This window comes from Betta splendens, chromosome 2 (genome assembly GCF_900634795.4).
Source record: "Betta splendens chromosome 2, fBetSpl5.4, whole genome shotgun sequence".
NCBI classification, from domain to species: Eukaryota; Metazoa; Chordata; class Actinopteri; order Anabantiformes; family Osphronemidae; genus Betta; species Betta splendens.
In genome coordinates this window covers 18,812,732-18,840,331 of record NC_040882.2, presented here as the reverse complement: position 1 = coordinate 18,840,331, position 27,600 = coordinate 18,812,732, and the positions used below count along the sequence as shown (strand labels likewise).

The 27,600-nt window shown below is 46.1% G+C and overlaps 2 protein-coding genes and 1 long non-coding RNA gene across 3 annotated transcripts; 1 reads left to right on the top strand and 2 right to left on the bottom strand.

The window, feature by feature from the left end:
- Nucleotides 1-3,582: 3,582 nt before the first annotated feature.
- Nucleotides 3,583-6,122, bottom strand: LOC114866392 (uncharacterized). The gene is made up of 3 exons (XR_003787695.2): nt 5,981-6,122; nt 5,773-5,887; nt 3,583-4,631 (listed from the first exon to the last, which is right to left on the bottom strand). It is a non-coding gene; the product is annotated as an uncharacterized LOC114866392 (long non-coding RNA).
- A 222-nt stretch (nt 6,123-6,344) lies between these two features.
- Nucleotides 6,345-8,550, bottom strand: LOC114866309 (uncharacterized). The gene is made up of 3 exons (XM_055506924.1): nt 7,528-8,550; nt 7,177-7,453; nt 6,345-7,041 (listed from the first exon to the last, which is right to left on the bottom strand). The coding sequence occupies exons 1-2, from the start codon at nt 8,242-8,244 to the stop codon at nt 7,178-7,180; spliced, it is 993 nt and encodes a 330-aa protein (XP_055362899.1). The 5' UTR covers nt 8,245-8,550; the 3' UTR covers nt 6,345-7,041; nt 7,177.
- An 11,361-nt stretch (nt 8,551-19,911) lies between these two features.
- Nucleotides 19,912-26,643, top strand: LOC114866257 (butyrophilin subfamily 2 member A2-like). Its single transcript, XM_029168010.3, has 6 exons — nt 19,912-20,152; nt 22,426-22,761; nt 22,827-23,040; nt 23,227-23,294; nt 23,405-23,497; nt 23,832-26,643. Exons 1-6 carry the CDS (start codon nt 19,999-20,001, stop codon nt 24,506-24,508), a joined length of 1,542 nt encoding a protein of 513 aa, XP_029023843.1. The 5' UTR covers nt 19,912-19,998; the 3' UTR covers nt 24,509-26,643.
- The last annotated feature ends 957 nt before the right edge of the window (nt 26,644-27,600 follow it).

Sequence of the window (27,600 nt, the reverse complement as noted above, 5' to 3'; positions counted from 1 at the left end):
GCTCGGTTTGTGTAGGACTAGAGCTGCTTATTTCGGTTTCAAACGGCCATAACTTTTAAACATGATCCGCTACACGTTTTCTAGTGGACGTAGTGACGCCATGTAATTCTCTTTACAGCGATCGTCGATCGTGACTGTTTGACTCTATGACATGACGCTAGGACTCAGATCTACGGCCCAATATTGCTGCAACATGTTTGTTCTTCACATTTTGTGACTGATTAAAACTGCACGAGTAACCACAGAGTTGTTTCACCACTTTACTTCCTGTATGGGACCATTTAACCAGTAAGATGCTTTTATGTTCCAAAACGTGATTATTAGAGCCAAAGCTTTGGGTCAGAAGCTTAATTATGTCTTATTTAAATACACGGAGCTCTGCTTTGTTATATGTACAGATGTAATACACCAAGACCAGTAGAAAACCAGTAGCATGCTGGTTTTATTGTTGCCACAAAGTGATTAAAGCCAATATCTGTTTACTGAAAGCTCTTTCTCCCTTATTTTAAGTTCATGGAGCTCAGCTGGATTATAATTATAGATTTAAATGAGCATCCAGTATGTCTTATCACTTTCCACACCTGTCTGAGACCAGTTAAAATCAGTAAGATGCGGTGTTTACATTGCCAAAAAGTGATTCATGCCAATATCTTTTAACAAGAAGCTTATTTCTGCCTCACACCTGACTCTTTCGGACTATTTGCGGAAATATGATTTAGCATGAATTCCTAGGCTATCGTCGACGCGAACTGTACATTTAATCTTCCATTGAACGCACGCGCTCAATCACTGGTAACGAACACCAGTATCCTTCGCCGGTGACACAGTGAGAGACCAACTGGTTCTGAACAATCCCACAATCTACTGGCGGAGAACATAACCATAGAAAAATGAACAGCTTATTTTGTTGACAAGAGTGCATTCAAATCACTGTGTAAATATGAAAATGTAAATACTGCAGGTAACCAGCAGAACTGAGACTGCATAAAATTAAATGAGTGTTGGAGCTCAGGAAACTTTGTTCTGCACCTTCACAAACAATAAATCATGACCACCGTGCTTTGTGGTTAACTATGTAAGAGATTATCTGATTACAATCACACAAACATTTGTATTCCGTTTATTACAATAAATACAGGAAGGGATTGTGGAAATGAATGAACTACTGAGCAACTATAACACAAATACTACAACCTAAGCAGGAGTTGGATGGAAAAACTCTAATGATTCAGTTAATAAAGTTCAGTCAGGCTGGTTTAGACATCATGCATCCATCAGGGCCTGTCCAGATGTGGAGTGTGCAATAATAGAGAATGGGAAGAATGCAGCTCCACTTACTAATGCTGTGCTTGAGCTGGAGCTGAATGTGAGTCCTGTGAGTGGTGACTTACAATATTATTTTCACTTATCATTTCTCCAACCACAAACTGTGTTTACTGGAAGAAGACTCCAGTGTCATAAGCCATCTCAGACGTTTACTGCACAGAGTGGGTCACAGTTACAGACAAACATCAAAGTCAGCTTTATTGTTAATACAACCATATGTGCAAGACATACAGTGGATTTCTCTTTAATGTGTTAATTATATACTTACAAGCAATATAGAAAATATAAAAGCCACACCAGTATGAAAACAGACTCTCTCTAGGTGTGGCAGCTGGTGTAACAAGGATAAGGAGACTGGTGTGGTTGTGTGTATGTGTGAGGTAACCATCGTGGGTGGTGGTCACTAAAGACGAGACCTCCATTTATACCATGTTTACAACAACCCTCACATGGCAAATGTCGACTTTGTCTCTGATATAACATTAATGCAGGCAAACTGCCTTTAACGCTTTACTACTTGGCAGACGTTCCCTTGGGTCACAACAGTGAAACATCCACTGGTGAGATCCAACGTTTGATATCTCAGCCCACAGATTCCATAAAAGACCCAGAGACTTAAACAGTTGCTTTCTATTGTTCTGAGCAAATGCTACTAAGCAGGAATTATGCATAGGTTGGCACTAGTTTGTGCAGTATATAGACCATCTGTGGTGTTAATGTTTGGTGTTCAACTCATTCCTGTTTCCTTCTTAGAACAACCTCAGGACGCCCAACAGAAGATCCAAGCCTTCGTGGGTGAACGGTGGTTCTGCCCTGCAACATCTCTGTCTCAGGTGAACTGCCAACGGTGGAATGGTCAAAGGAAGGTTTAAAACGTAGCGTTCCTCTACCGGGACGGTTGTGAGGACTTTGACATGAAGAATGAAGCTTTCCGATACAGGACGACAACCTCATCATGAATGAACTGAAGATGGGAACATCTCACTGATGATTTCTGATGTTTCAGCTGACGGATGCTGGTAAATACCAGTGTGTGATTGTCAAGGGGAGAAAAGGTCGGAACGTCAAAACGCTGGAGCTTGTTGTGGGTACGTTCGTCCAATGAGAGACACTCACTGTGTTTCCAAAAGTTACAAACATTCTGTCTTTGCAGGTGCCTTTTCTGAGGCCAAAGCTCTCAGTCGTCACAGGTGCAGACGGTGCACAGACTCTGGAATGTGAGACGAGCTGCTTGTTCCCGGAGCCTGAAGTTACATTTGTAGACGACCAGGGAAACATCATCAGTGGTGAAAACCCAAAGAGAGATCAAGAGCCCAGAGGATGCTTCACCGTCACAAAGAGAGCGACTGTGCCCACTGGCTCCAACAGGTTCAGCTTCAGTTCTCTAATGAAATGATGCTTGTTTGTTTGCTCCACCTGTAGCAACACATGAATGTGTGTTAATAGCAGAGTGAGGAGTTAGTTGGTGATTGACACATGACTAAAGTCTAAATGACTCTCTCCTTCCTGTCTGAGCGTTTTGTTTAGATTTGCCTAAACATGTTTTCACCACAGGGTCCACGTGCAGAGTTCACGAGCCTCAGATGAACAAGACCAGAGTCTCAGAGATTCACTACATACGAGGTAAAGTGGAGCCTTAACGTTCATCATGAATGGATTAGAGGTTACGGATGTTCCTAATAAAGTGGCCAGTGGGGGTTTGTATAATTTACATATGGTGTTCTTATCATTTCAGGGACTGTGTTTTTACTCCAGCATTATATCATTCATCGTTGCTCTTCTGTTGGTCATATCAGTGTGTGCATGTGTCTTTATAGGCAAAAAATATGGTAAGTCAGTTTCTATATGACTCAAAGTTACAAGAAATGTTCAAATGCCTCCACAACAATTATTACATATCACAAGTATACATTAGGTATCTTGAAAAAATCCTTTACAAAATAGTCTGAGGTACTATAAATCATAAAAGTTAGTAAATTCAAATGTATTAGTTTTAAATCTAAACATAGTCAGTCTGCTTCTTTCATTATACACTGTAATTTAATTAATGAATTACAGTGTATAATCACACTGATATTTTGTAATTTTAGCACTTCTAGAACACATATACCACTAACATGTCAGTAATAAATGATGGTGACAGCATATTGTTTTATTTTCACAGAAACATGCAGGTGGACATCCAAACCAAGCCTTCTAACCTTAGATGAGGTTGTCCACCAGGGAAAACCAGGCTGGTAAATGACCCTGCTGGGCTTCAGACACAAGTCCAGGAGCTGCAGAACCAACTCATTGAGAAAGAGGAGACAATTCGCCGACTGACAGCACAAGTGGATGAACTCGGATCTAGACGCAGTCCTGTCCTGCAGCAGGATCAGCCTACGATCAGCGCTGGTCCCTCCACATCCTCTCCAAACATGTCAAAGCCTGCTAGCCTCCCCCTGGACCAGCGCCCTCAGGTCAGCAGTGCAGAGCCACCAGCCTCAGCCCACAGCAAGCACTCAGCACAAGAAGCCAGAGCAAGGAAAGACTCAAAAGCTGGGGTCCTGAGGCAAAAGACACCAGTGGAGCCTCGGGTCAAATCAAGCAGCCACAGCAAAAGCTCCCCTGCTCCTTTGATGTATGATAGAATCGATGAATCTGCTTCATCTTCATCCTCCTCTTCAGATAACAAGGTTCATCGTACAAGAAGCCAGTCTCTACCTCCTAAAACTGCAGTCAGGTCCTCACACAGACAAATCTTCTCAGCTCCACCATCATTCATGTCTCATAACCGCTTCTGTGTTTTGGAAAATTTAAGTGAGGAGTCAGAGAAGCTGCTTCCACATGATGAGAAAAGATAACAGAAAGAGAACAGATATCTGGAAACCTGGACCCGAGATGTGGATGACCCACTCTCATATATACGTATATCTATATATGTAAATGTATGTCTATGTATATACCACGGTCAGGGCGAAAATCCCGTATGGGCCCTTAGGCAAGGTCCTCAATGTGCCTGGTGTTACTACCAGTTCCTGTGTTGGCACTGCTCATGTATTGATCCATGTGCCTGCTCATCTTAGCTGCTGGGAGTCCTGACAGAAGCTTCCATGTTGTGCAGATGCTGCTTATTGGGCGGTACTTGGATGGGACTGCTCCCTTCTTGGAGTCCTTCAGGTCTTCTGGTAACCATTCAGGGTGGTTTCCATCCTCCAGTAGCTTGCACCTCATGGAGTGAGATCAGCTTCTTCAACCAGTAGACATGGATCATGTCAGGACCTGGTGCCGTCCAGTTCTTCATACCTGAGACCCTCTTTTATCCTCTATTATGGAATAATAGAAATGGATATTAGCTTAGTGTATATTTTAGCCTTTCACTTCTTACATCTGAGGTGTCTTTTAACAGCAGCTTCTGTTAAATGACTCCTACACCTCAGAACACACAGCTGCACTGTTTGGTGGCTGAGGTTTGCTGTCACCCAGTTTACTGATGTCTGTTTGAATGATATGATGCAACGCACTTTCAGTCACAAGGAGAAAACAATGGCCCCAAACAGAAACACAAATGTTCAGAGGACCTGTCATAAAATGGCGGAGACCTCAGATAATTACCACACCCCTGCGTGCGAACGCCTCCACCTCTGGTGACTCATCATGAGATCTGTGAAAGTGGCCGGGTCTCCACTCAAAACCAGAATGAGGTCCAATGAAGTCAAGTGATTCAACAGCTCACTAGTTCATTCATGCAGTGTTTATTCTAACAGGTGTAATGTGTTGTGACCACTGAAAAGAGCCACATGAGACTGTAGCTCACAGTGGAAATGGTGTTAGAGCTAATGCTACTTTTACTAAGGAAATGTGAACCACCTTGAAGCCTCCTTCATTTCTAGTGTTCCCTCCATTTTGAACTTATTATCAACATATTGACCTCAGTCACAAACTTCCTCCCTGAGTTATGTCTATTGCAGCAGCAACAGGAAATGTGTAGGACACATTAATGTTGTCTAGAGTAGATGAGTCTCGCTTCTGTATTTTTATAATTATCTTGCATTGATTTGACACATATCATGTGAGCACCTGCTTTTACCACGACAGGCCCAAGTGAAGTTTACAGTGATTTATGATGTTAGAGTGAAAATGTGTGAAGTGTAATTTTCCTTTAATGTTAAGGCCAACCTAGTTAAGCCGTTCAAACAGCTCCTGAGCTAAACACAGTTAAAAGACGTATGAGAATGTCAGCAACAACATTCCCAAAGAAAGCAGCCATTTTCTCCAAACACAGAATGATGGTGGACAGTCATGTGGGGGTCATTTTTAGGTGCATTCGTCTGTGGAAGCTAAATGATTAAATGACAGTAGGAAGCTAAGAGCTGTGCTAATGTCATGTCTCAGGCTCATAACTACTCACAACATTCATTCAGTTTCTATTGGTTTCAGATAATAAACAAATTAACGTACAAATACCTTCAAATGTGATGTTGAACAACCTGTAATTATGGGTTGAACTCTTCATATCAGGACGCGTTATCCAGAGCCCATGGGGCTGATGTCTCCATTGGCAGGGACAGCTGTGTAACATCTGTAGTGTCACACATTATTGTTAGTATTCTTCACCCTTCTCTCAAACCGCTTGTCTTCTCTGTCCAGAATGTGACCTTTGTTCATACTGTACCTGGTAGAATCAGTATGATTTTCACAGGCTGTCGTATTCATTAGGAGAAACGATGAGTCGTTGTTTTTGCTGCAGTCTCTGATCTCTTGCTTCTGTACAGTTCAGGCTGATGGATTCAGTCTTTTTCCTTCTTTAAGACCATAACATTTTACTTACATGTAGTCCAGCCACCTGATTAGGGTGGATTTATTAATATGATGAAGACCTTGTCAGAAACATCTCTATGACTTTGCATTGAGGGGCGAAATCAAAGACAGGGCACATTATGAAAAAAGACAGCTGACATTTTTTTTAATAAAAAAGTACCAATTTATTTTAAAGAATCATTTATTGAATAAAAGTTACATTAGAACGATTTGATGTTGTAAATGTAGCATAAATATATCTGTATTTTTAACAATAAAAATTTGCATGTTAACAAAAACAAAATTATAATAAATATATAAATATATTATACACAACATAAACGTGTATATATTATAAATACATAAATATTATACTTCTAATATAGACAAGAAAATACTCCATTTAATTAAAACATTTAAATAAAACTGCCTCCCCATGGTGGTTGACCCCTGCATGAGAACCAGAGCCCCTCTGGACGGCTGTAAACCATAGCGGTCTCTTCAAGAAAAGCAGAGGAGTAGAGGACAAACCTATGGATGAACTGGTTCATTTGACTGAAGGTTAAACTAAAGCAAACTAACAAATCACTGGTTACGTTGGTTGTCAGTTTTCTGTCACTGTGTCTATTAGTGCATAGTGTGTAGCTACTTTAGAGTATCTATTGTAGCGGCTCAGGGCCTGACAGCTGCTGTAGCTGCTTCCTAAGGAGGGTTGTTCTCTACATGTAACCCATGGGGGAGCAGTGGGCAGCACATGTATATTATTCATATATTGATAGTCACGTTTACAAAATAATCAGTAACCATTAATTTATATACACAATAGAAGAAAGGATGTAATGGACATCTGTGTGGTCACCAGAGATCATGAAGCTGGAACAGAGATGCTCTTTGATCATCCTGATGTGTGTAAAGCTGACGGGCCTCATCGACGCCCTTCAATGAACGAAACCATAAAATTAGAATGACAATTTACGAAAATATGGAATCTTAAAAACTCTAAGGAAAGTCCTCAAAAACAGTAGCAAGAAAAAAACCCAGTGAAGTATAAATGAAGTACACTTTCTATACATCATCTGTGTCCATTTGGTTCCAGACCATTAGGTTGCGCATGAGGTTCGTTCTGACTGACAAGAGGCACCGCCGCATCCTCCTGAGCTCCTTCACGCTGGGCTCGAGGAGGAGGAGGAGGAGGAGGAGGAGGAGGAAGAGGAGGAAATCTGCGGGACCTCATCCACCATCCGATCCCAAAGGCCACTGCACAAAGCACTAGTGCCACAACGACGGCGATGTCAACGCTCGTTGTTTGGCCTCCGTTCTCTTGGCTCATTCCTTCATTTACGTGGAGCTTATGGGACAAAGAAACACAGTTCAGTTCCGTATGTTATGACCGACTATAACTGAATGCAAGCTGCTACTCACGGGTCCAGATTGCTCGGTGCTGGTCTCATTCCGGGTCTTCTGGACCGTCAGCCTCGCAACAACAGGGAATATGCGGGACGTCCCGTATTTATCCTGGATCGAGCAGGTCCAGTCTCCTCGGTCTTGGAGCCGAACCGGACCCAGAGTTAGTGTGAAGTCTCCCTTAGAGAAACAGTCCGTTGGTACCGACACACGCGATTCAAATTCGTCTGTCAAAATGATTTTGTTGGAGGCTACACTCATTCTGGCCACATTTTTAGACTTTTCTTTCCTCTCCCATCTCACTGATTTGACGTCTCCTCCCGCGGTAACGGCGTGACACGGCAGGAGAACCGTCTCGTTCTCAAACACGCTAAACTGTATCGGAACCACCACGTCCAGCTGGATCCTAACATCCTCGCCGCCAACGCAGGTGAACTCATACAATCCGCCGTCGTTGTAGTTTATGTTCGTTAAGACGAGAGCCGAGTCTGACGGTTCCAGACGCTCCGCGTAAGAAGCTGATGTCCTCCAGGACCCGGTACCGTCACGGCTGGAAACGAGGACAGCGGTGTCCTTCAGGAGGATGTGTTGAAGCTCCAACTCGGATCCAGACGGACACGGAGGCGGAGAGAAGTTGAAAGAATCTCCCAGCGCCACAGGCTTCCCACGAGTGGGACGAAATAAATGAACGCACACGAGAAACGCTGCGAGGACGAGGAGCGAAGCGGAGGCCATGGCGCGTGCGGCGTCTGCGACGCCGAGTGACTGTACACACTTTTATAAAGCGCCTTAGACACGTGACTGGCACGTCCCAAATCAACATTAATAAACAGTGACACTCTGTGGACATAAAAAACACCTGAAACAATGGGATCTTTAAACGTGTTCAAACGCGCTTCAGTGTCAGTGACTTTGATAAAAGACGGTTGTTTCCTGATTTTTATGATCCTTTATAAGGATCACGTCACAAATACTTCTAAATCATTGAGGCAAAAACAAGACTCACGGAAAACAGTCAGAAGCTTTAATCGCTGGGTGTTAAACAAACAAACAAGCCTGAAGCCTTGTTACATGTTCACACAGTAGCAGGCCTGATATGAGGCCTACAGGGCCTAAAGCAGGGCCTGGTTCAGGCTGATTTAGGCCATACAATCAGTATGGGCCTCTAGGTACAAACCTACATGAGCCCAACTCATATTACTGTATACCGTTTGAGTAATATAGTCATAACGTGTCCTACACTAAACATAAAAGACTTTTTCATTCCAGAGATGAATCACACATTCACAGTTTAGTGACGGCTCACATCAGTATGATGATGTGAAACAAGAGTGATGTTAGAGAGTTACATAATGTAGCGTTCTTCAAACTTTGATTGACAGCTGTCAAACGGTACAGGTGATGGTGAAAAACCAGGAGGGCAGAGTGGCAACAGTACAGGAGGAGCAGGCAAACGGAGTGTGGATACGCAGGCGGTCAGGTAATACTAAACAGGAGAGGCTACGGTACAGGCCGAGGCAAAACATGGCGTCACACAACCAGTGGTGGAGGTAGGACCGGCAGAGGGCCACAACCAAACGCTAACAAACCACCCAAAAGACCTATGCAGGAACCAGACAAGCAGCTGTTGGGCCGGGAGAGCACCACCAGTGCCCAGTGGCGAACGGTGGGTTCTGGGAGGTCGGCACCGAACCAAGCCGCCTCCTGATTCCCACGGTAAGTGACAACGTGCTCCAGACGAGGAGCCGCCCTGGATGCACGAGAATCGAGGTGGCCTGTGATGTAGCAGGGCGCCCCCAGCGGCCGACAGGGACCCGTGACGTACTCCAGGCAGATCCAGGAAGCCAAAGAGTCGAGGAGGTCTCTGACGGAGAAGGCCTCCAAGGCCTCGGCTGCAGGCCCGATGTGATGCCAGTGGACATGGTCGGGCTGATGGGGCAGGCACGGCTCTGCTCGTGTGGGGGTGGTGGACTGGGGTCGGGTCCCACTCTGGGCGCGGGGGGCATCTCCTAGCGGGCTCCCTACGGACCGTGGGTCCTCGGGCTCCATTCTTTCAGGCCGACCCTCCCACTGGGGGGAGTGTTTGCCCCTGGTTCTCATGGGGCGGACAGCGTTGACCCACGGTGGCCTACTCTGACCTCGGGTGCTGTCTCTGTGGCTACTGCAGCTCTGTGGGGGGCTCTGTGTGGGCGGCTTGGGTCGCAACACCTGCCCTCTTGGAACTGAAGGTGTGTGGGCTCCCGGCTGCTGGAGTACTCCCCTCCGCTCGTTGGGTGGGCGTAGTGGCATTGTTCATGCACCAAAGTCTTCCTCACCCTTTCGGTAAACAATGTAAAGCTACAGCTTTACTGACCTTGTAGTGGGACACTCAACACCTGAGCTGATAAACAGGCTTTTTAAACCCAACTGTAAGTGTTACTGATACTTATCACTACCAAGATCAATAATGTGTAAATATGGAAATTGTAATGATGTATGTCATAGCTATTATTAAGTAATATGAGATTATGTATAACAATGCATATGTGTACAGTATGTATATGACATATGGATATAATTGTATGAGTATGTGCACTTACCTTAACACTATTATTGGTATTAGTATTAATCTCAAAGGTAAACCACAGTACAGCCGTTGTTTAGTTATGAATGTGTCAGCCTAAGGTTCATCCCTGCACCAATTTTTGCTTAACTGATTTACTGCTATTCTGCTTCCCTCACCATGCCACAACTCCACCTCCAACTCCCTCTCTGTTCCCCAGTAAACTCTCACACCTGTGCCTCCCCAGCCCATTACTCTATGCTGGATCATTGTCATAACACAACGCTCCATGCTGCTCAGGCCACACCACTGACTTCCCTGGACTTTGTTTATCACGGACGCTAAGCTTGTGAAAAGGTTTTGAGCTCTAGCCACGTGTTAGCTTTGTTTTGGTTATGTTTTAGTCGTTTTTGTCAGGGCGGCGTAGGTGGCGGACCCACATGCACAGCACAATACAAGGTTTCTGGTGTTAAGAGTGCAGTTTATTTAAACAGGATCAGGCAGAGACGTAGTCAGGAGCAGACACAGGTCGTAAACGAGGGGTGAGTACAATACCAAAACGTCAGGCGTTGAATCGTGGTCGGGCAGGCAAGGTCGGTAACAGGCAGTACAAGCAATCAAGGCAGACAAGGCAGACAGGGATCAGGCAGGCTCAGAAACGGAGGTCAGAACGGGATACACGATACACGACAAGGTTAATCTAGGAACGCTGGAAAGTGGTGATCTCACGCAACAATCTGGCAGGTAACAGGTGTGAGAGGTGGACCTTAAATGCAGAGCAGGTTAATGGGCAGATGAGATGCAGGTGTGGGTAATGAATGCCAGTACACAACAGGAAACAGCTGAGTATGTGGTGTGTGACAGGAAGTCCTTTCAGAGTAAAAGGCGGCTGTAAAGCCCGGACGTGACAGTACCCCCCCCCCAGGGCGTCTACCACAGCGCCCACGGGAAGCCCCCCCCCCCCGACCAGGGCGGGCGGAGGGTGGATCAGGAGGGCGGGAGCCTCCGGATGTGCCCGATGGAAGTCCCGGATGAGCGAGCGGTCCAGGATGTCTCGGGCCGGGACCCAGGACCTCTCATCCGCCCCGTAGCCTTCCCAGTCGACCAGGTATTGGAACCCGCGGCCCCGGCGCCTGCAGTCGAGAAGGTCCCGCACCGAGTAGACCGGGTGGCCGTCCACCACCCGGGGCGGAGGTGGAGGCTGGGACGGAGGGACCAGAGGACAGGAGCGGTGGGGCTTGAGCCGGCTGACGTGGAAGGTAGGATGCACTTTCATGGACCTAGGTAACGAGAGTCTCACGGCCACGGGGTTAATCACTTGAGCGACACTGTACGGACCGATGAATCGTGGAGTCAACTTACGTGGAGATCCCGGAAGCCGCAGGTCCTTCGTGGATAGCAAGACCTGGTCGCCCACTTCATACGTGGGCCCTGGGGACCGTTTGCGGTCTGCTGCCTCCTTGTAGCGGGCCTGGGCCTGGAGCATCGTCCTCCGGGCTCTGAGCCACGTCTGTCGGCACCGCCGCAACAATGCATGGGCCGAGGGGACGTGGACCTCCTTTTCTAAGGACGGAAACCTAGGGGGCTGGAAGCCATAAGCACACTGGAATGGTGTCAAACCCGTGGAGGCGCAGGGCAGGGTGTTGTGGGCGAACTCGACCCATATTAACTTCCGGGACCACGTCCCGGGGCTCTTTGACGCCAACAACCGTAGTCCCACCTAATACTTCGTTAACAAAAGACTGGAAGACGGCGGGAGCGTTGGTGAGGCCGAACGGCATCACCAGGTATTCATAGTGGCCGCTCGGGGTGTTGAATGCCGTCTTCCACTCGTCCCCTTCTCTGATGCGAACCAAGTGGTACGCGTTCCGTAGGTCCAGTTTTGTGAACCACTTAGCTCCCGACAGTAGCTCAAACGCAGAGTGGAGGAGGGGAAGAGGGTACGAGTCCCGAATGGTGATGTCGTTGAGGCCTCGATAGTCAATGCATGGTCGGAGGGTGCCATCCTTCTTTCCCACGAAGAAAAACCCTGCCCCCGCTGGGGAGGAAGATGGCCGGATGATGCCTGTAGCCAACGCTGAGTCCAGATACTCCTTCATCGCCTGTCTTTCGGCTGGAGCCAGCTGGAACAGTCTCCCCTTGGGGGGGTTGGAACCGGGCCGTAGGTTTATGGCACAGTCGTGGGCCCTGTGGGGTGGCAGGAACATGGCCTTGGACTTACTGAATACCGCGGCGAGGTCATGGTAGCAGGCCGGCACTCCGGTCAGGTCCACTTTTTCCTGACCAGTCCCGGTCGGTGGTTCCTCCGCCTTCACCAAGGGCTGAAAACAAGTGCTCCTACAGTCCATGTCCCACTCGCTTACCTCGCCGCTTCTCCAGTCCAGCCTGGGGTTGTGCCGGCGCAGCCACGTGTGGCCCAACACCACCGGGTGGTAGCAGGCCTCCACCACCAAGAAATGGAGAGCTGGACGAGAGCGTGACTGTAGGCAATGAACGGGCGGAGGCGCTACCAAACATGGTTCGGCTCACCACGATCCTCCGTGCTCGTGGTGAGCCAGGTCTTTTAGCGGACATTTATTGGCGAAATGCCCGTGCTGTCCACAATACAAGCACAACCCCTGGGAGCGGCGGCGTCGCTTCTCTGACTCGGTGAGACGCGCGCGTCCCAGCTGCATGGGTTCCTCTGGGGGTGGTGGCGTGCCTGAGCCCCGCGAGGGGGAACCTCCGTCGGTGAAACACTGACCTCTAGTGGAGACTTCCGCCTTACCACGGTGCTCACTTTCGCTGCTCCCCAGTCGTCGGTCAATCTGGATGGCCAGTGATATCAATGCGTTCAGGTCGCTCGGCAGATCCCGAGCCGCTAGACAGTCCTTCACGTGCCGCGAGAGGCCGCGGATGAACACGTCGCCCAAGGCGGTCGCGTCCCATCCGGCCTCCGCCGCCAGGGTCCTAAACTCGATCGCGTACTTGGCCGTGGTCCTCCCTCCTTGTCGAATGTTCACGAGCCTCTGTGCCGCTTCCCTTCCAGGCGTGATCTCCTGGAAGATCTGCTTCAACGCCGTTTGAAAAAGCTCTAAAAGACGACATGCAGGTTGAACCGTTCTGCCATTCTGCCGTTGCCCATGCCTCCGCTTCCCCGGTCAGGTGCGACACCGCATACGCCACCTTAGCCCTCTCGGTGGGAAACGCGGGAGCGTGTAGTTCATAGTGAATCTCACATTGTGTGAGAAATGCCCGGCAGTCGCCCGACTCACCGGAAAAAACGGGTAGGGGCACCGAGGCGTGCGTCGGGTGCCGGAGGAAGAGTCGGCGAAGTCGCCGCGGGTGCACTTGCCGCTGCGGTCGCCGAAACCTGGATCGGCGCGGCGCCATCGGAGTTTCCTGACGCGAGGCGGCCCACTGCCTCCACGAGTCCCGCTACTGCGTTCTCCTGACGGCGGGCACACTCCGCCAGATTCTGGAGCGCGGAGTTGGTCCTTTCCTCCTGCTCGCTGAGCCGTTGCTCCTGGGCGGCGAGCGCAGCGCGGAGGTTCTCGATGCTGGCTGGGTCCATTTCTGGCCAGATTGTTCTGTCAGGGCGGCGTAGGTGGCGGACCCACATGCACAGCACAATACAAGGTTTCTGGTGTTAAGAGTGCAGTTTATTCCAGTATGCAGCGTCAAATCCAGGCAGGGTCATACACAGGAAATCAAGCAGGTTAAACGGGATCAGGCAGAGACGTAGTCAGGAGCAGACACAGGTCGTAAACGAGGGGTGAGTACAATACCAAAACGTCAGGCGTTGAATCGTGGTTGGGCAGGCAAGGTCGGTAACAGGCAGTACAAGCAATCAAGGCAGACAAGGCAGACAGGGATCAGGCAGGCTCAGAACTGAGGTCAGAACAGGATACACAATACACGACAAGGTTAATCTAGGAACGCTGGAAAGTGGTGATCTCACGCAACAATCTGGCAGGTAACAGGTGTGAGAGGTGGACCTTAAATGCAGAGCAGGTTAATGGGCAGATGAGATGCAGGTGTGGGTAATGAATGCCAGTACACAACAGGAAACAGCTGAGTATGTGGTGTGTGACAGGAAGTCCTTTCAGAGTAAAAGGCGGCTGTAAAGCGCGGACGTGACAGTTTTGAGCCTCCTGTTCATTTAGTTCACATGTTTGTTATGTTTCGTTAGGAGTGATTCTAGTTTTCATGTTTTATTGAGGTTACCGGGTTGATTAAAAGAACCGATTTCCATTTATTCATAGCTCACCCTGGCTCTGACTCGATCCCCACTGTTACTGGTCACCATCTTTTGTGCCGAATCCTGACAACACCTCCTAACACAGACTGTTTTAAGGGTAACATTCGATGGAGTAGTAATCGGATGGGCAATAACTGATCCATGAAACCACAGCTCTCACGCTCCCAGCATAATTTCTTCAGTCTCCACAGACACAATACAAAAGATGTTCACATGGTTTTGCGTGGCGATATAATAAATACTGATATGAAAAGCATCATAAATGTCTGTTTATTATATTTTCACTTCACAGCAATAAGATAAGATAAACTTTATTCATCCCACAGCAGGCAAATACAACTGCTGGAACAGCCACAGGAAGACAGCAAAAAGGTTGTGCAGGATTGCAAGAAAAACATAAGAGCATAAGACATATTTATATATTTACCTTAGCCTGTCAGACCTCCACATTGTCTAGTTTAACAACGGTGAGGATGAGCTCCTTGCCTCACTGTGGGTGGATCAGTCTGCCACTGAGGGAGCAGCTCAGAGCTCCCACAGTCTGGTGCAGTGGATGAGAGGAAATGTCTATATTGGATGTGAGCTTTGCCAACATCCTCTCCACAGAGTCCAGTGGACGTCCCAGGACAGAGCTGGCCTTCCTCACCAGCTTGTTCAGCGTTTTTCTGTCCCACTCTGTGCTGCCTGCTCCCCAGCAGACTACAGCGTAATGTATAACAGTGGCCACCATAGAGTCATAGAATGTCCTTAACATGGGCCTGCACACTTCAAAGGGCCTTAGGCTCCTCAGCAGGTGGAGGCCACTTTGACACTTCTTGTACAGGGCATCAGTGTTATTAGTCCAGTCCAGTTGCTTGAGGTGAACTATCCACAGTCTCTACTGTATGTCTGAGCCCTGGATGTTCACCGGTGTGTGATGTGTTGTTCTCCTCCAGAGGTCAATCACCAGCTTTTTGGTCTTACTGGTGCTCAAGGGGTCGTGCTTACACCAATCCACAAAGTCCTCAATGACTGACCTGTATTCCAGCTTTTCCCCCCTGGGGGACTGGAGACCGACCTGCAGCTGTAGTAGCTGCAGGGGCCATCTGAAAAAAGGTATGCTTGGCACAAGTACCTGACTGTTATCATGATCTATGGCCTGTGTTCAGCAAACAGCGCGCCATTTCTCTTCCACCTCATTGGCCCCACGACTATGCTATCAACCTGCACCCTGGAACTACGCCACGCAAGGGCAGGTTGTATCAGCTATCGCCTAAGGAGCGTGAAGCCATGCGAACACACCTGGATGAGGCGCTGGCTGCGGGCCTCATTCGGGTGTCATCATCACTCGCGGGAGCAGGGTTCTTCCTTGTGGGTAAGAAGGATGGCTTGCTTCCTTTACTAAGTGAGACCTCCGCAACGCATATCATTTGGTGAGAATCTAAGAGGGAAAAATGGAAGACTACCCTGTAGTAGCAGGTCCAGTATCAAAGCCCTGAGTGAAATTATAATAAATCTCACACATAAGCAGACATGAGTTAACATTGACTGAGGCCTAACAGTAACAGTCCTCCTCCTTACACAGATTCTGTTTGAGGTAATTTACTTTGCACTTTTGCCCCCCCAGGGCGACTCCCCAGGCGTGTCCCCACAGAATGTCCAAAGAGCAGGGTGGGCGGAAGGAGGAATGGGGGAGTGCCGTAACCCTGTCTCAACGACTCAACGACCACCTCAAGCCATTGACGGGAAACAAACTGCAAACCTCTGTCTGACACAACGTCCTTCAGGAAACCATCCATCCATCCATTTTCTGAACCGCTTACTCCCTAGTGCGGGGTCACGGGGTGCTGGAGCCTATCCCAGCTGGCTATGGGCTAGAGGCAGGGTACACCCTGGACAGGTCGCCAGTCCATCGCAGGGCAACACATAGACAGACAACCATTCACTCACACACTCACACCTACGGGCAATGGAGAGAAGCCAATCAACCTAATGCACGTCTTTGGACTGTGGGAGGAAGCCGGAGAACCCGGAGAGAACCCACGCAAACACGGGGAGAACGTGCAAACTCCACACAGAAAGGCACCAGGGCCGGCGACAGTGCTACCCACCGCACCACCGTGCCGCCCCCCTTCAGGAAACCGTGGATCCTAAACATATGTAAGACTGCTTAGGCCGTCCTCCAAGCAGACGACCAAGCACTTTGGGCATGGGAACAAAGTAGACCTGGCAAGAGAAATGATCAATGACAGTCATTATGACAGTGTTACCTGCTGTCTGAGGCAAACCGGTAACAAAGTCCCAGGCTATATGTGACCAGGGCCGGTGCGGGACCGGAAGAGGCCACAGGTAACCAGACGGTTTCTGGTGAGATGACTTGTTGTCCGCACACGTGGGACAGGCCTCGATGTATTGAGGACACCAAAAACGGCTCCCCACCACAAAGGCTGTCCGGTCCACTCCAAGATGTCCACTAAGGAGAGATGTGTGGGCCCAGTGAATAACCTCGCCCCTGAGTGCTGGTGGGACAAACAACCGATTAGGGGGTCCCTCTGGTACCTGGAGGGCCTCCTTCACTCGCCCCCTAACCGACCAGGTGACTGCTCCTATTACACACCCAGCTGGCAGAATCGTCACTGGATCCTCTGGTTTAGCCTCGGCTTTATGGATTTGGGACAGAGCATCATGCTTGGCGTTGCGAGATCCTGGGCGGTAAGAGAGATGAAAAGGAAATCGGCCAAAGAACAAGGACCAATGGGCCTGGCCGTTCTTATGTATTCCAAGTTCTTATGGTCCGCGTACACGACGAACGGCTGCTCCGCCCCCTCCAATGCACCCTTCACCGCCAAGAGTTCTCGGTCCCCCGATTGTTGGGGAAATTGTTAGTTCTCTTTGTAAATCTTAAAAAAAGCAGACACAATCAGTTGCGACCTTCTTCAGCATTTTACTTGCAAGGAGTGAGCAGTTTACAGCACAGGCAACTTCCTCTCACAGAAGAGAAGACACGGATTCAGCTCATAATATACTGTATATTCTGCTGGGGAGGTGCATAGTCAAACAGTACTTGGGAAATATTTTCTGCACAAAGCAAGCAGTGGGCACATCAGATAAGGATGCTACACATCAGTGCTCCCTAGTTCTTGCAGAGCAGAAGGGAGAAAACTTCAAGGCCATAGCACAGCTAACAAGGCTTCAGCAAAATATGTTTCAATGATTAATTGCAGTATTTTTCCAACATTTGCCTCCTGTTTAACATTGAAACATTCATTATACAATCATGCATACATCAGAACAGTACAACTTCTTTTGATTTTTAGTGCAGTCTTCATAAAACATGGAATAAATGTTACAACATCGCAGGCAGGGTCAAAAGCAGGAAGCACAATATTTACAGCTTAGCATCCATTTCCGTCGACATCGTGGAGGTTCTCTTCACAGTTATCAAGCTTTAAAGGTGTATAGTGTATTTGTTGAGATTGCATGACTGCGCACACCCTGAGAAGGCCTTGATTCACCAGCCTGATGATCCTGGAATTACACACAACACAATCAGCATCAGAACCAAAAGAATCAGTAGAATCGGTCCAAAGATCTTCAGGATGTCAGTCTTTGTGCCAGACCTAAACCAATCAAACCAGGATTTGTCCTTCATTACGTCAGCCGCCTGCACATTGGATGTGTGCTGTAGGTCATGGAGTGCCTGTTGGGTGACCTTTGCGTCTTGGTCATCTCTTTGTGTGTATGTGCAGCATTTAGGGCCCACTATTGCACACACTCCACCTTGGCTTGCAGTGAGCAGATCTAACACCAGGCGGTCCCCCAACCATGAAAATAGGGATAGTGCCACTTTCTGGCCTGTAGTCCAGAGCTTCTTGTCCATGGGAACGTCTGATCCCCAGATTCGATCACTTTCCTTCAGGTCGAGCTATCGCTTCCGTAGCCGTCCCTTGGAAGTCTTCTGCTGTGGTGTTATCACGTAGGAGCCATCTGAAACATAAACAGGAGCACAGCGTCCTACCCAATTGGGTGGAAGATGCACATAGATTGTGGGCCTACAGACATAGTTGATATCAGACTGTTTTTTTCAGTGTGTTGTGTATCCACCTAGAGAGCCTTTCCAGGCTGTAGGTGTTGCCAGCGTCACTCTGTGTGGGCCTCCCAGCGGGGTGAGGTCCAATTCTTGCACTTTATGACTTTGATGAACACCCAGTCACCAACCTGCAGGGGTCCCTCCTGTGGGCAAGGCAGGTGATGTTTTAAAACCTTTGACATATGGAAGGCATTGGAAGGGTTGTTGAATTGGTTTGTCAAATTTCCTTGAGGGTTATATTTAGCGCATGTGATGCATCAGGAACAAAATTGTTTTGAATAATTTGTAAATGCATAAGCAGTATAGTATTTGTTTTTTATCCGTACCATCCCCTCCGTTGAGACATGGCAAGGCCCATGGCTCAATATTGCTCCCCATTTATAGAGGGATGTTGGTAGGACAGGTTCCCCTCGTCAAACATAGTAATAACTTTTCTCCAGTTTGTCCTTTGAGTCAAATGGCTATTTTTGCTGGTAGTTGTACCACTTAACAAATTTTTAATTAAATCACCTGCATTATAGTCTTTCCCGTTGATGTCATCATGCCTGCATTTTCCCATTGACTGGTAAATATATGAATAGTTCATTGTGCGTATCTGCTATTAGTATAGATGGTAACTATCTAGTCTGCATGCCTCAGTCAGTGCATTATTTCTGCTGCTTGTGCTCTGTAGTGTGGGGGTAGAGGTTCTGCTTTGTGTAGGACTTCAGCTGATAATTTCGGCTTCAAACGGCCATAACTTGTAAATATTATCCGGTACACGTTATCTAGTGCCAAAAAGTGATTCATGTAAATATCTTTTAACAAGAAGTTTATTTCTGCTTCATTTTAAGTCAGTGGAGCTCTTCTTGTTCATATTAAGACATTTAATGAGCATCCAGCTCACTTGAAGATGACCAGTAAGACGCGCAAGTAATATTGTGGCCATTTGAAGCCAAAATAAGCAGCTGTAGTCCTACACAAACCGAGCTAAACCCCTTAACGAGGCGGTGCGCGCTCCCGCGTGCGGAAATCAATTTCTGGCAGACAGTCACTTTTTGGCACGACACCTGAACTCTAACACGAAAAGGCGAGAACTAAAAATCACCGCAATGCAGGTAAACACTACTACGTCACATAAAACTAAAAAGCTTACGCTCCTACGGGCGAAAACCTAAACATGAAACTCTAAACAATCACTGAGACAACGCTCCGTTACATACGGGCAAAATCCTAAACACAAAACATGAAGACACAAGACACAGACGAACTTCCACAGGGAACGACAGGACATCAAAGGAGAGCAAAAACTCCTGTCTTTAACTTCAGTAACTTGGCGTAGCTTCCAAGCTACGGCCGCATACACACCAACCATGGGTGAAACACAAGGCATGACTTAAATAACACCAGATGGGTCAACTAATTACACAGACAGGAAATTGAACTCTGGTGATGACCCACACACAAAACCAAGAACGCCTCTAGTGGCGTGACGGTAGAATGTCACAAAGAGCAACACATTCTTTTCTTGTGTTCATCAGGACAGATGAGGTCTGAGAGCAGAGCACAGTTTACACGCGCTTCCAAATATAGGAGTCCCACTTCTCTTTATGGGGCGGAGCTTTAGTACACGAGCAGTCCGTTGCCTTCCGCGCAGCAATGGATCGCGTGGAATCTGAACTTTGCGGTTTTCACCTTTTTAGACCAGCGTCAAACAAAGTTGGATTCTTGTCTCGTGTCTTTGACAAAGTTCCGCTCGGGCGCTTCGCCGTTTTCTCCGTCCTGCTGTTCCTTCGTGTCACGTCTTGTTCAGGTATGTGTGTTTCCCTGATCAGCCGCTGTAATGCCTGCTTATTCTGCGTTCATCTCTGCGCACAAAAAGGCCTGTGCACCGTGTTTAGATCACTTGGATGATTCGTTTTTTTCTTTGATCAACTCTATCCAGGTGTCGTGCCAAAAAGTGACTGTCTGCGGGAGCGCGCACCGCCCCGTTAATGCGTTTAGCTCGGTTTGTGTAGGACTAGAGCTGCTTATTTCGGTTTCAAACGGCCATAACTTTTAAACATGATCCGCTACACGTTTTCTAGTGGACGTAGTGACGCCATGTAATTCTCTTTACAGCGATCGTCGATCGTGACTGTTTGACTCTATGACATGACGCTAGGACTCAGATCTACGGCCCAATATTGCTGCAACATGTTTGTTCTTCACATTTTGTGACTGATTAAAACTGCACGAGTAACCACAGAGTTGTTTCACCACTTTTAACTTCCTGTATGGGACCAGTTAAACCAGTAAGATGCTTTTATGTTGCCAAAACGTGATTATTAGAGCCAAAGCTTTTGGTCAGAAGCTTAATTATGTCTTATTTTAAATACACTGAGCTCTGCTTTGTTATATTTACAGATGTAATACACCAAGACCAGTAGAACCAGTAGCATGCTGGTTTTATGTTGCCACAAAGTGATTAAAGCCAATATCTGTTTACTGAAAGCTTCTTTCTCCCTTATTTTAAGTTCATGGAGCTCAGCTGGATTATAATTATAGATTTAATGAGCATCCAGTATGTCTTATCACTTTCCACACCTGTCTGAGACCAGTTAAATCAGTAAGATGCGGTGTTTACATTGCCAAAAAGTGATTCATGCCAATATCTTTTAACAAGAAGCTTATTTCTGCCTCACACCTGACTCTTTCGGACTATTTGCGGAAATATGATTTAGCATGAATTCCTAGGCTATCGTCGACGCGAACTGTACATTTAATCTTCCATTGAACGCACGCGCTCAATCACTGGTAACGAACACCAGTATCCTTCGCCGGTGACACAGTGAGAGACCAAACTGGTTCTGAACAATCCCACAATCTACTGGCGGAGAACATAACCATAGAAAAATGAACAGCTTATTTTGTTGACAAGATGCATTCAAATCACTGTGTAAATATGAAAATGTAAATACTGCAGGTAACCAGCAGAACTGAGACTGCATAAAATTAAATGAGTGTTGGAGCTCAGGAAACTTTGTTCTGCACCTTCACAAACAATAAATCATGACCACCGTGCTTTGTGGTTAAACTATGTAAGAGATTATCTGATTACAATCACACAAACATTTGTATTCCGTTTATTACAATAAATACAGGAAGGGATTGTGGAAATGAATGAACTACTGAGCAACTATAACACAAATACTACAACCTAAGCAGGAGTTGGATGGAAAAACTCTAATGATTCAGTTAATAAAGTTCAGTCAGGCTGGTTTAGACATCATGCATCCATCAGGGCCTGTCCAGATGTGGAGTTGTGCAATAATAGAGAATGGGAAGAATGCAGCTCCACTTACTAATGCTGTGCTTGAGCTGGAGCTGAATGTGAGTCCTGTGAGTGGTGACTTACAATATTATTTTCACTTATCATTTCTCCAACCACAAACTGTGTTTACTGGAAGAAGACTCCAGTGTCATAAGCCATCTCAGACGTTTACTGCACAGAGTGGGTCACAGTTACAGACAAACAGTCAAAGTCAGCTTTATTGTTAATACAACCATATGTGCAAGACATACAGTGGATTTCTCTTTAATGTGTTAATTATATACTTACAGCAATATAGAAAATATAAAAGCCACACCAGTATGAAAACAGACTCTCTCTAGGTGTGCAGCTGGTGTAACAAGGATAAGGAGACTGGTGTGGTTGTGTGTATGTGTGAGGTAACCATCGGTGGGTGGTGGTCACTAAAGACGAGACCTCCATTTATACCATGTTACAACCCTCACATGGCAAATGTCGACTTGTCTCTGATATACATTAATGCAGCAAACTGCCTTTACGCTTTACTACTTGGCAGACGTTCCCTTGGTCACAACAGTGAAACATCCACTGGTGAGAATCCAAACGTTTGATGATATCTCAGCCCACAGATTCACATAAAAGACCCAAGAGACTTAAACAGTTGCTTTCTATTGTTTCTAGCAAATGCTAACTAAGCAGGAATTATGCATATGTTGGCACTAGTTTGTGCAGTATATAGACCTCTGTGGTGTTAATGTTAGTGGTCTTCCAACTCATTCCTGTTTCCTTCTTAGGAACAAACCTGCAGGACGCCCCACAGAAGATCCAAGCCTTCGTGGGTGAAACGGTGGTTCTGCCCTGCAACATCTCTGTCTCAGGTGAACTGCCAACGGTGGAATGGTCAAAGGAAGGTTTAAACGTAGCGTTCCTCTACCGGGACGGTTGTGAGGACTTTGACATGAAGAATGAAGCTTTCCGATACAGGACGAACCTCATCATGAATGAACTGAAAGATGGGAACATCTCACTGATGATTTCTGATGTTCAGCTGACGGATGCTGGTAAATACCAGTGTGTGATTGTCAAGGGGAGAAAAGGTCGGAACGTCAAAACGCTGGAGCTTGTTGTGGGTACGTTCGTCCAATGAGAGACACTCACTGTGTTTCCAAAAGTTACAAACATTCTGTCTTTGCAGGTGCCTTTTCTGAGCCAAAGCTCTCAGTCGTCACAGGTGCAGACGGTGCACAGACTCTGGAATGTGAGACGAGCTGCTTGTTCCCGGAGCCTGAAGTTACATTTGTAGACGACCAGGGAAACATCATCAGTGGTGAAAACCCAAAGAGAGATCAAGAGCCCAGAGGATGCTTCACCGTCACAAAGAGAGCGACTGTGCCCACTGGCTCCAACAGGTTCAGCTTCAGTTCTCTAATGAAATGATGCTTGTTTGTTTGCTCCACCTGTAGCAACACATGAATGTGTGTTAATGCAGAGTGAGGAGTTAGTTGGTGATTGACACATGACTAAAGTCTAAATGACTCTCTCCTTCCTGTCTGAGCGTTTTGTTTAGATGTTGCCTAAACATGTTTTCACCACAGGGTCACGTGCAGAGTTCACGAGCCTCAGATGAACAAGACCAGAGTCTCAGAGATTCACTACATACGAGGTAAAGTGGAGCCTTAACGTTTCATGAATGGATTAGAGGTTACGGATGTTCCTAATAAAGTGGCCAGTGGGTGTTTGTATAATTTACATATGGTGTTCTTATCATTTCAGGGGACTGTGTTTACTCCAGCATTATATCATTCATCGTTGCTCTTCTGTTGGTCATATCAGTGTGTGCATGTGTCTTTATAGGCAAAAAATATGGTAAGTCAGTTTCTATATGACTCAAAGTTACAAGAAATGTTCAAATGCCTCCACAACAATTATTACATATCACAAGTATACATTAGGTATCTTGAAAAATCCTTTACAAAATAGTCTGAGGTACTATAAATCATAAAAGTTAGTAAATTCAAATGTATTAGTTTTAAATCTAAACATAGTCAGTCTGCTTCTTTCATTATACACTGTAATTTAATTAATGAATTACAGTGTATAATCACACTGATATTTTGTAATTTTAGCACTTCTAGAACACATATACCACTAACATGTCAGTAATAAATGATGGTGACAGCATATTGTTTTATTTTCACAGAAACATGCAGGTGGACATCCAAACCAAGCCTTCTAACCTTAGATGAGGTTGTCCACCAGGGAAACCAGGCTGTAAATGACCCTGCTGGGCTTCAGACACAAGTCCAGGAGCTGCAGAACCAACTCATTGAGAAAGAGGAGACAATTCGCCGACTGACAGCACAAGTGGATGAACTCGGATCTAGACGCAGTCCTGTCCTGCAGCAGGATCAGCCTACGATCAGCGCTGGTCCCTCCACATCCTCTCCAAACATGTCAAAGCCTGCTAGCCTCCCCCTGGACCAGCGCCCTCAGGTCAGCAGTGCAGAGCCACCAGCCTCAGCCCACAGCAAGCACTCAGCACAAGAAGCCAGAGCAAGGAAAGACTCAAAAGCTGGGGTCCTGAGGCAAAAGACACCAGTGGAGCCTCGGGTCAAATCAAGCAGCCACAGCAAAAGCTCCCCTGCTCCTTTGATGTATGATAGAATCGATGAATCTGCTTCATCTTCATCCTCCTCTTCAGATAACAAGGTTCATCGTACAAGAAGCCAGTCTCTACCTCCTAAAACTGCAGTCAGGTCCTCACACAGACAAATCTTCTCAGCTCCACCATCATTCATGTCTCATAACCGCTTCTGTGTTTTGGAAAATTTAAGTGAGGAGTCAGAGAAGCTGCTTCCACATGATGAGAAAAGATAACAGAAAGAGAACAGATATCTGGAAACCTGGACCCGAGATGTGGATGACCCACTCTCATATATACGTATATCTATATATGTAAATGTATGTCTATGTATATACCACGGTCAGGGCGAAAATCCCGTATGGGCCCTTAGGCAAGGTCCTCAATGTGCCTGGTGTTACTACCAGTTCCTGTGTTGGCACTGCTCATGTATTGATCCATGTGCCTGCTCATCTTAGCTGCTGGGAGTCCTGACAGAAGCTTCCATGTTGTGCAGATGCTGCTTATTGGGCGGTACTTGGATGGGACTGCTCCCTTCTTGGAGTCCTTCAGGTCTTCTGGTAACCATTCAGGGTGGTTTCCATCCTCCAGTAGCTTGCACCTCATGGAGTGAGATCAGCTTCTTCAACCAGTAGACATGGATCATGTCAGGACCTGGTGCCGTCCAGTTCTTCATACCTGAGACCCTCTTTTATCCTCTATTATGGAATAATAGAAATGGATATTAGCTTAGTGTATATTTTAGCCTTTCACTTCTTACATCTGAGGTGTCTTTTAACAGCAGCTTCTGTTAAATGACTCCTACACCTCAGAACACACAGCTGCACTGTTTGGTGGCTGAGGTTTGCTGTCACCCAGTTTACTGATGTCTGTTTGAATGATATGATGCAACGCACTTTCAGTCACAAGGAGAAAACAATGGCCCCAAACAGAAACACAAATGTTCAGAGGACCTGTCATAAAATGGCGGAGACCTCAGATAATTACCACACCCCCTGCGTGCGAACGCCTCCACCTCTGGTGACTCATCATGAGATCTGTGAAAGTGGCCGGGTCTCCACTCAAAACCAGAATGAGGTCCAATGAAGTCAAGTGATTCAACAGCTCACTAGTTCATTCATGCAGTGTTTATTCTAACAGGTGTAATGTGTTGTGACCACTGAAAAGAGCCACATGAGACTGTAGCTTACAGTGGAAATGGTGTTAGAGCTAATGCTACTTTTACTAAGGAAATGTGAACCACCTTGAAGCCTCCTTCATTTCTAGTGTTCCCTCCATTTTGAACTTATTATCAACATATTGACCTCAGTCACAAACTTCCTCCCTGAGTTATGTCTATTGCAGCAGCAACAGGAAATGTGTAGGACACATTAATGTTGTCTAGAGTAGATGAGTCTCGCTTCTGTATTTTTATAATTATCTTGCATTGATTTGACACATATCATGTGAGCACCTGCTTTTACCACGACAGGCCCAAGTGAAGTTTACAGTGATTTATGATGTTAGAGTGAAAATGTGTGAAGTGTAATTTTCCTTTAATGTTAAGGCCAACCTAGTTAAGCCGTTCAAACAGCTCCTGAGCTAAACACAGTTAAAAGACGTATGAGAATGTCAGCAACAACATTCCCAAAGAAAGCAGCCATTTTCTCCAAACACAGAATGATGGTGGACAGTCATGTGGGGGTCATTTTTAGGTGCATTCGTCTGTGGAAGCTAAATGATTAAATGACAGTAGGAAGCTAAGAGCTGTGCTAATGTCATGTCTCAGGCTCATAACTACTCACAACATTCATTCAGTTTCTATTGGTTTCAGATAATAAACAAATTAACGTACAAATACCTTCAAATGTGATGTTGAACAACCTGTAATTATGGGTTGAACTCTTCATATCAGGACGCGTTATCCAGAGCCCATGGGGCTGATGTCTCCATTGGCAGGGACAGCTGTGTAACATCTGTAGTGTCACACATTATTGTTAGTATTCTTCACCCTTCTCTCAAACCGCTTGTCTTCTCTGTCCAGAATGTGACCTTTGTTCATACTGTACCTGGTAGAATCAGTATGATTTTCACAGGCTGTCGTATTCATTAGGAGAAACGATGAGTCGTTGTTTTTGCTGCAGTCTCTGATCTCTTGCTTCTGTACAGTTCAGGCTGATGGATTCAGTCTTTTTCCTTCTTTAAGACCATAACATTTTACTTACATGTAGTCCAGCCACCTGATTAGGGTGGATTTATTAATATGATGAAGACCTTGTCAGAAACATCTCTATGACTTTGCATTGAGGGGCGAAATCAAAGACAGGGCACATTATGAAAAAAGACAGCTGACATTTTTTTTAATAAAAAAGTACCAATTTATTTTAAAGAATCATTTATTGAATAAAAGTTACATTAGAACGATTTGATGTTGTAAATGTAGCATAAATATATCTGTATTTTTAACAATAAAAATTTGCATGTTAACAAAAACAAAATTATAATAAATATATAAATATATTATACACAACATAAACGTGTATATATTATAAATACATAAATATTATACTTCTAATATAGACAAGAAAATACTCCATTTAATTAAAACATTTAAATAAAACTGCCTCCCCATGGTGGTTGACCCCTGCATGAGAACCAGAGCCCCTCTGGACGGCTGTAAACCATAGCGGTCTCTTCAAGAAAAGCAGAGGAGTAGAGGACAAACCTATGGATGAACTGGTTCATTTGACTGAAGGTTAAACTAAAGCAAACTAACAAATCACTGGTTACGTTGGTTGTCAGTTTTCTGTCACTGTGTCTATTAGTGCATAGTGTGTAGCTACTTTAGAGTATCTATTGTAGCGGCTCAGGGCCTGACAGCTGCTGTAGCTGCTTCCTAAGGAGGGTTGTTCTCTACATGTAACCCATGGGGGAGCAGTGGGCAGCACATGTATATTATTCATATATTGATAGTCACGTTTACAAAATAATCAGTAACCATTAATTTATATACACAATAGAAGAAAGGATGTAATGGACATCTGTGTGGTCACCAGAGATCATGAAGCTGGAACAGCCACTGAGGGAACAGAGATGCTCTTTGATCAGCCTGATGTGTGTAAAGCTGACGGGCCTCAACTACGCCCTTCAATGAACGAAACCATAGGTTTGTCCTCTACTCCTCTGCTTTTCCTGAAGAGACCGCTATGGTTTACAGCCGTCCAGAGGAGCTCTGGTTCTCATGCAGGGGTCAACCACCATGTGGAGGCAGTTTATTTAAATGTTTTATTTAAATGGAGTATTTTCTTGTGTATATTAGAAGTATAATATTTATGTATTTATAATATAT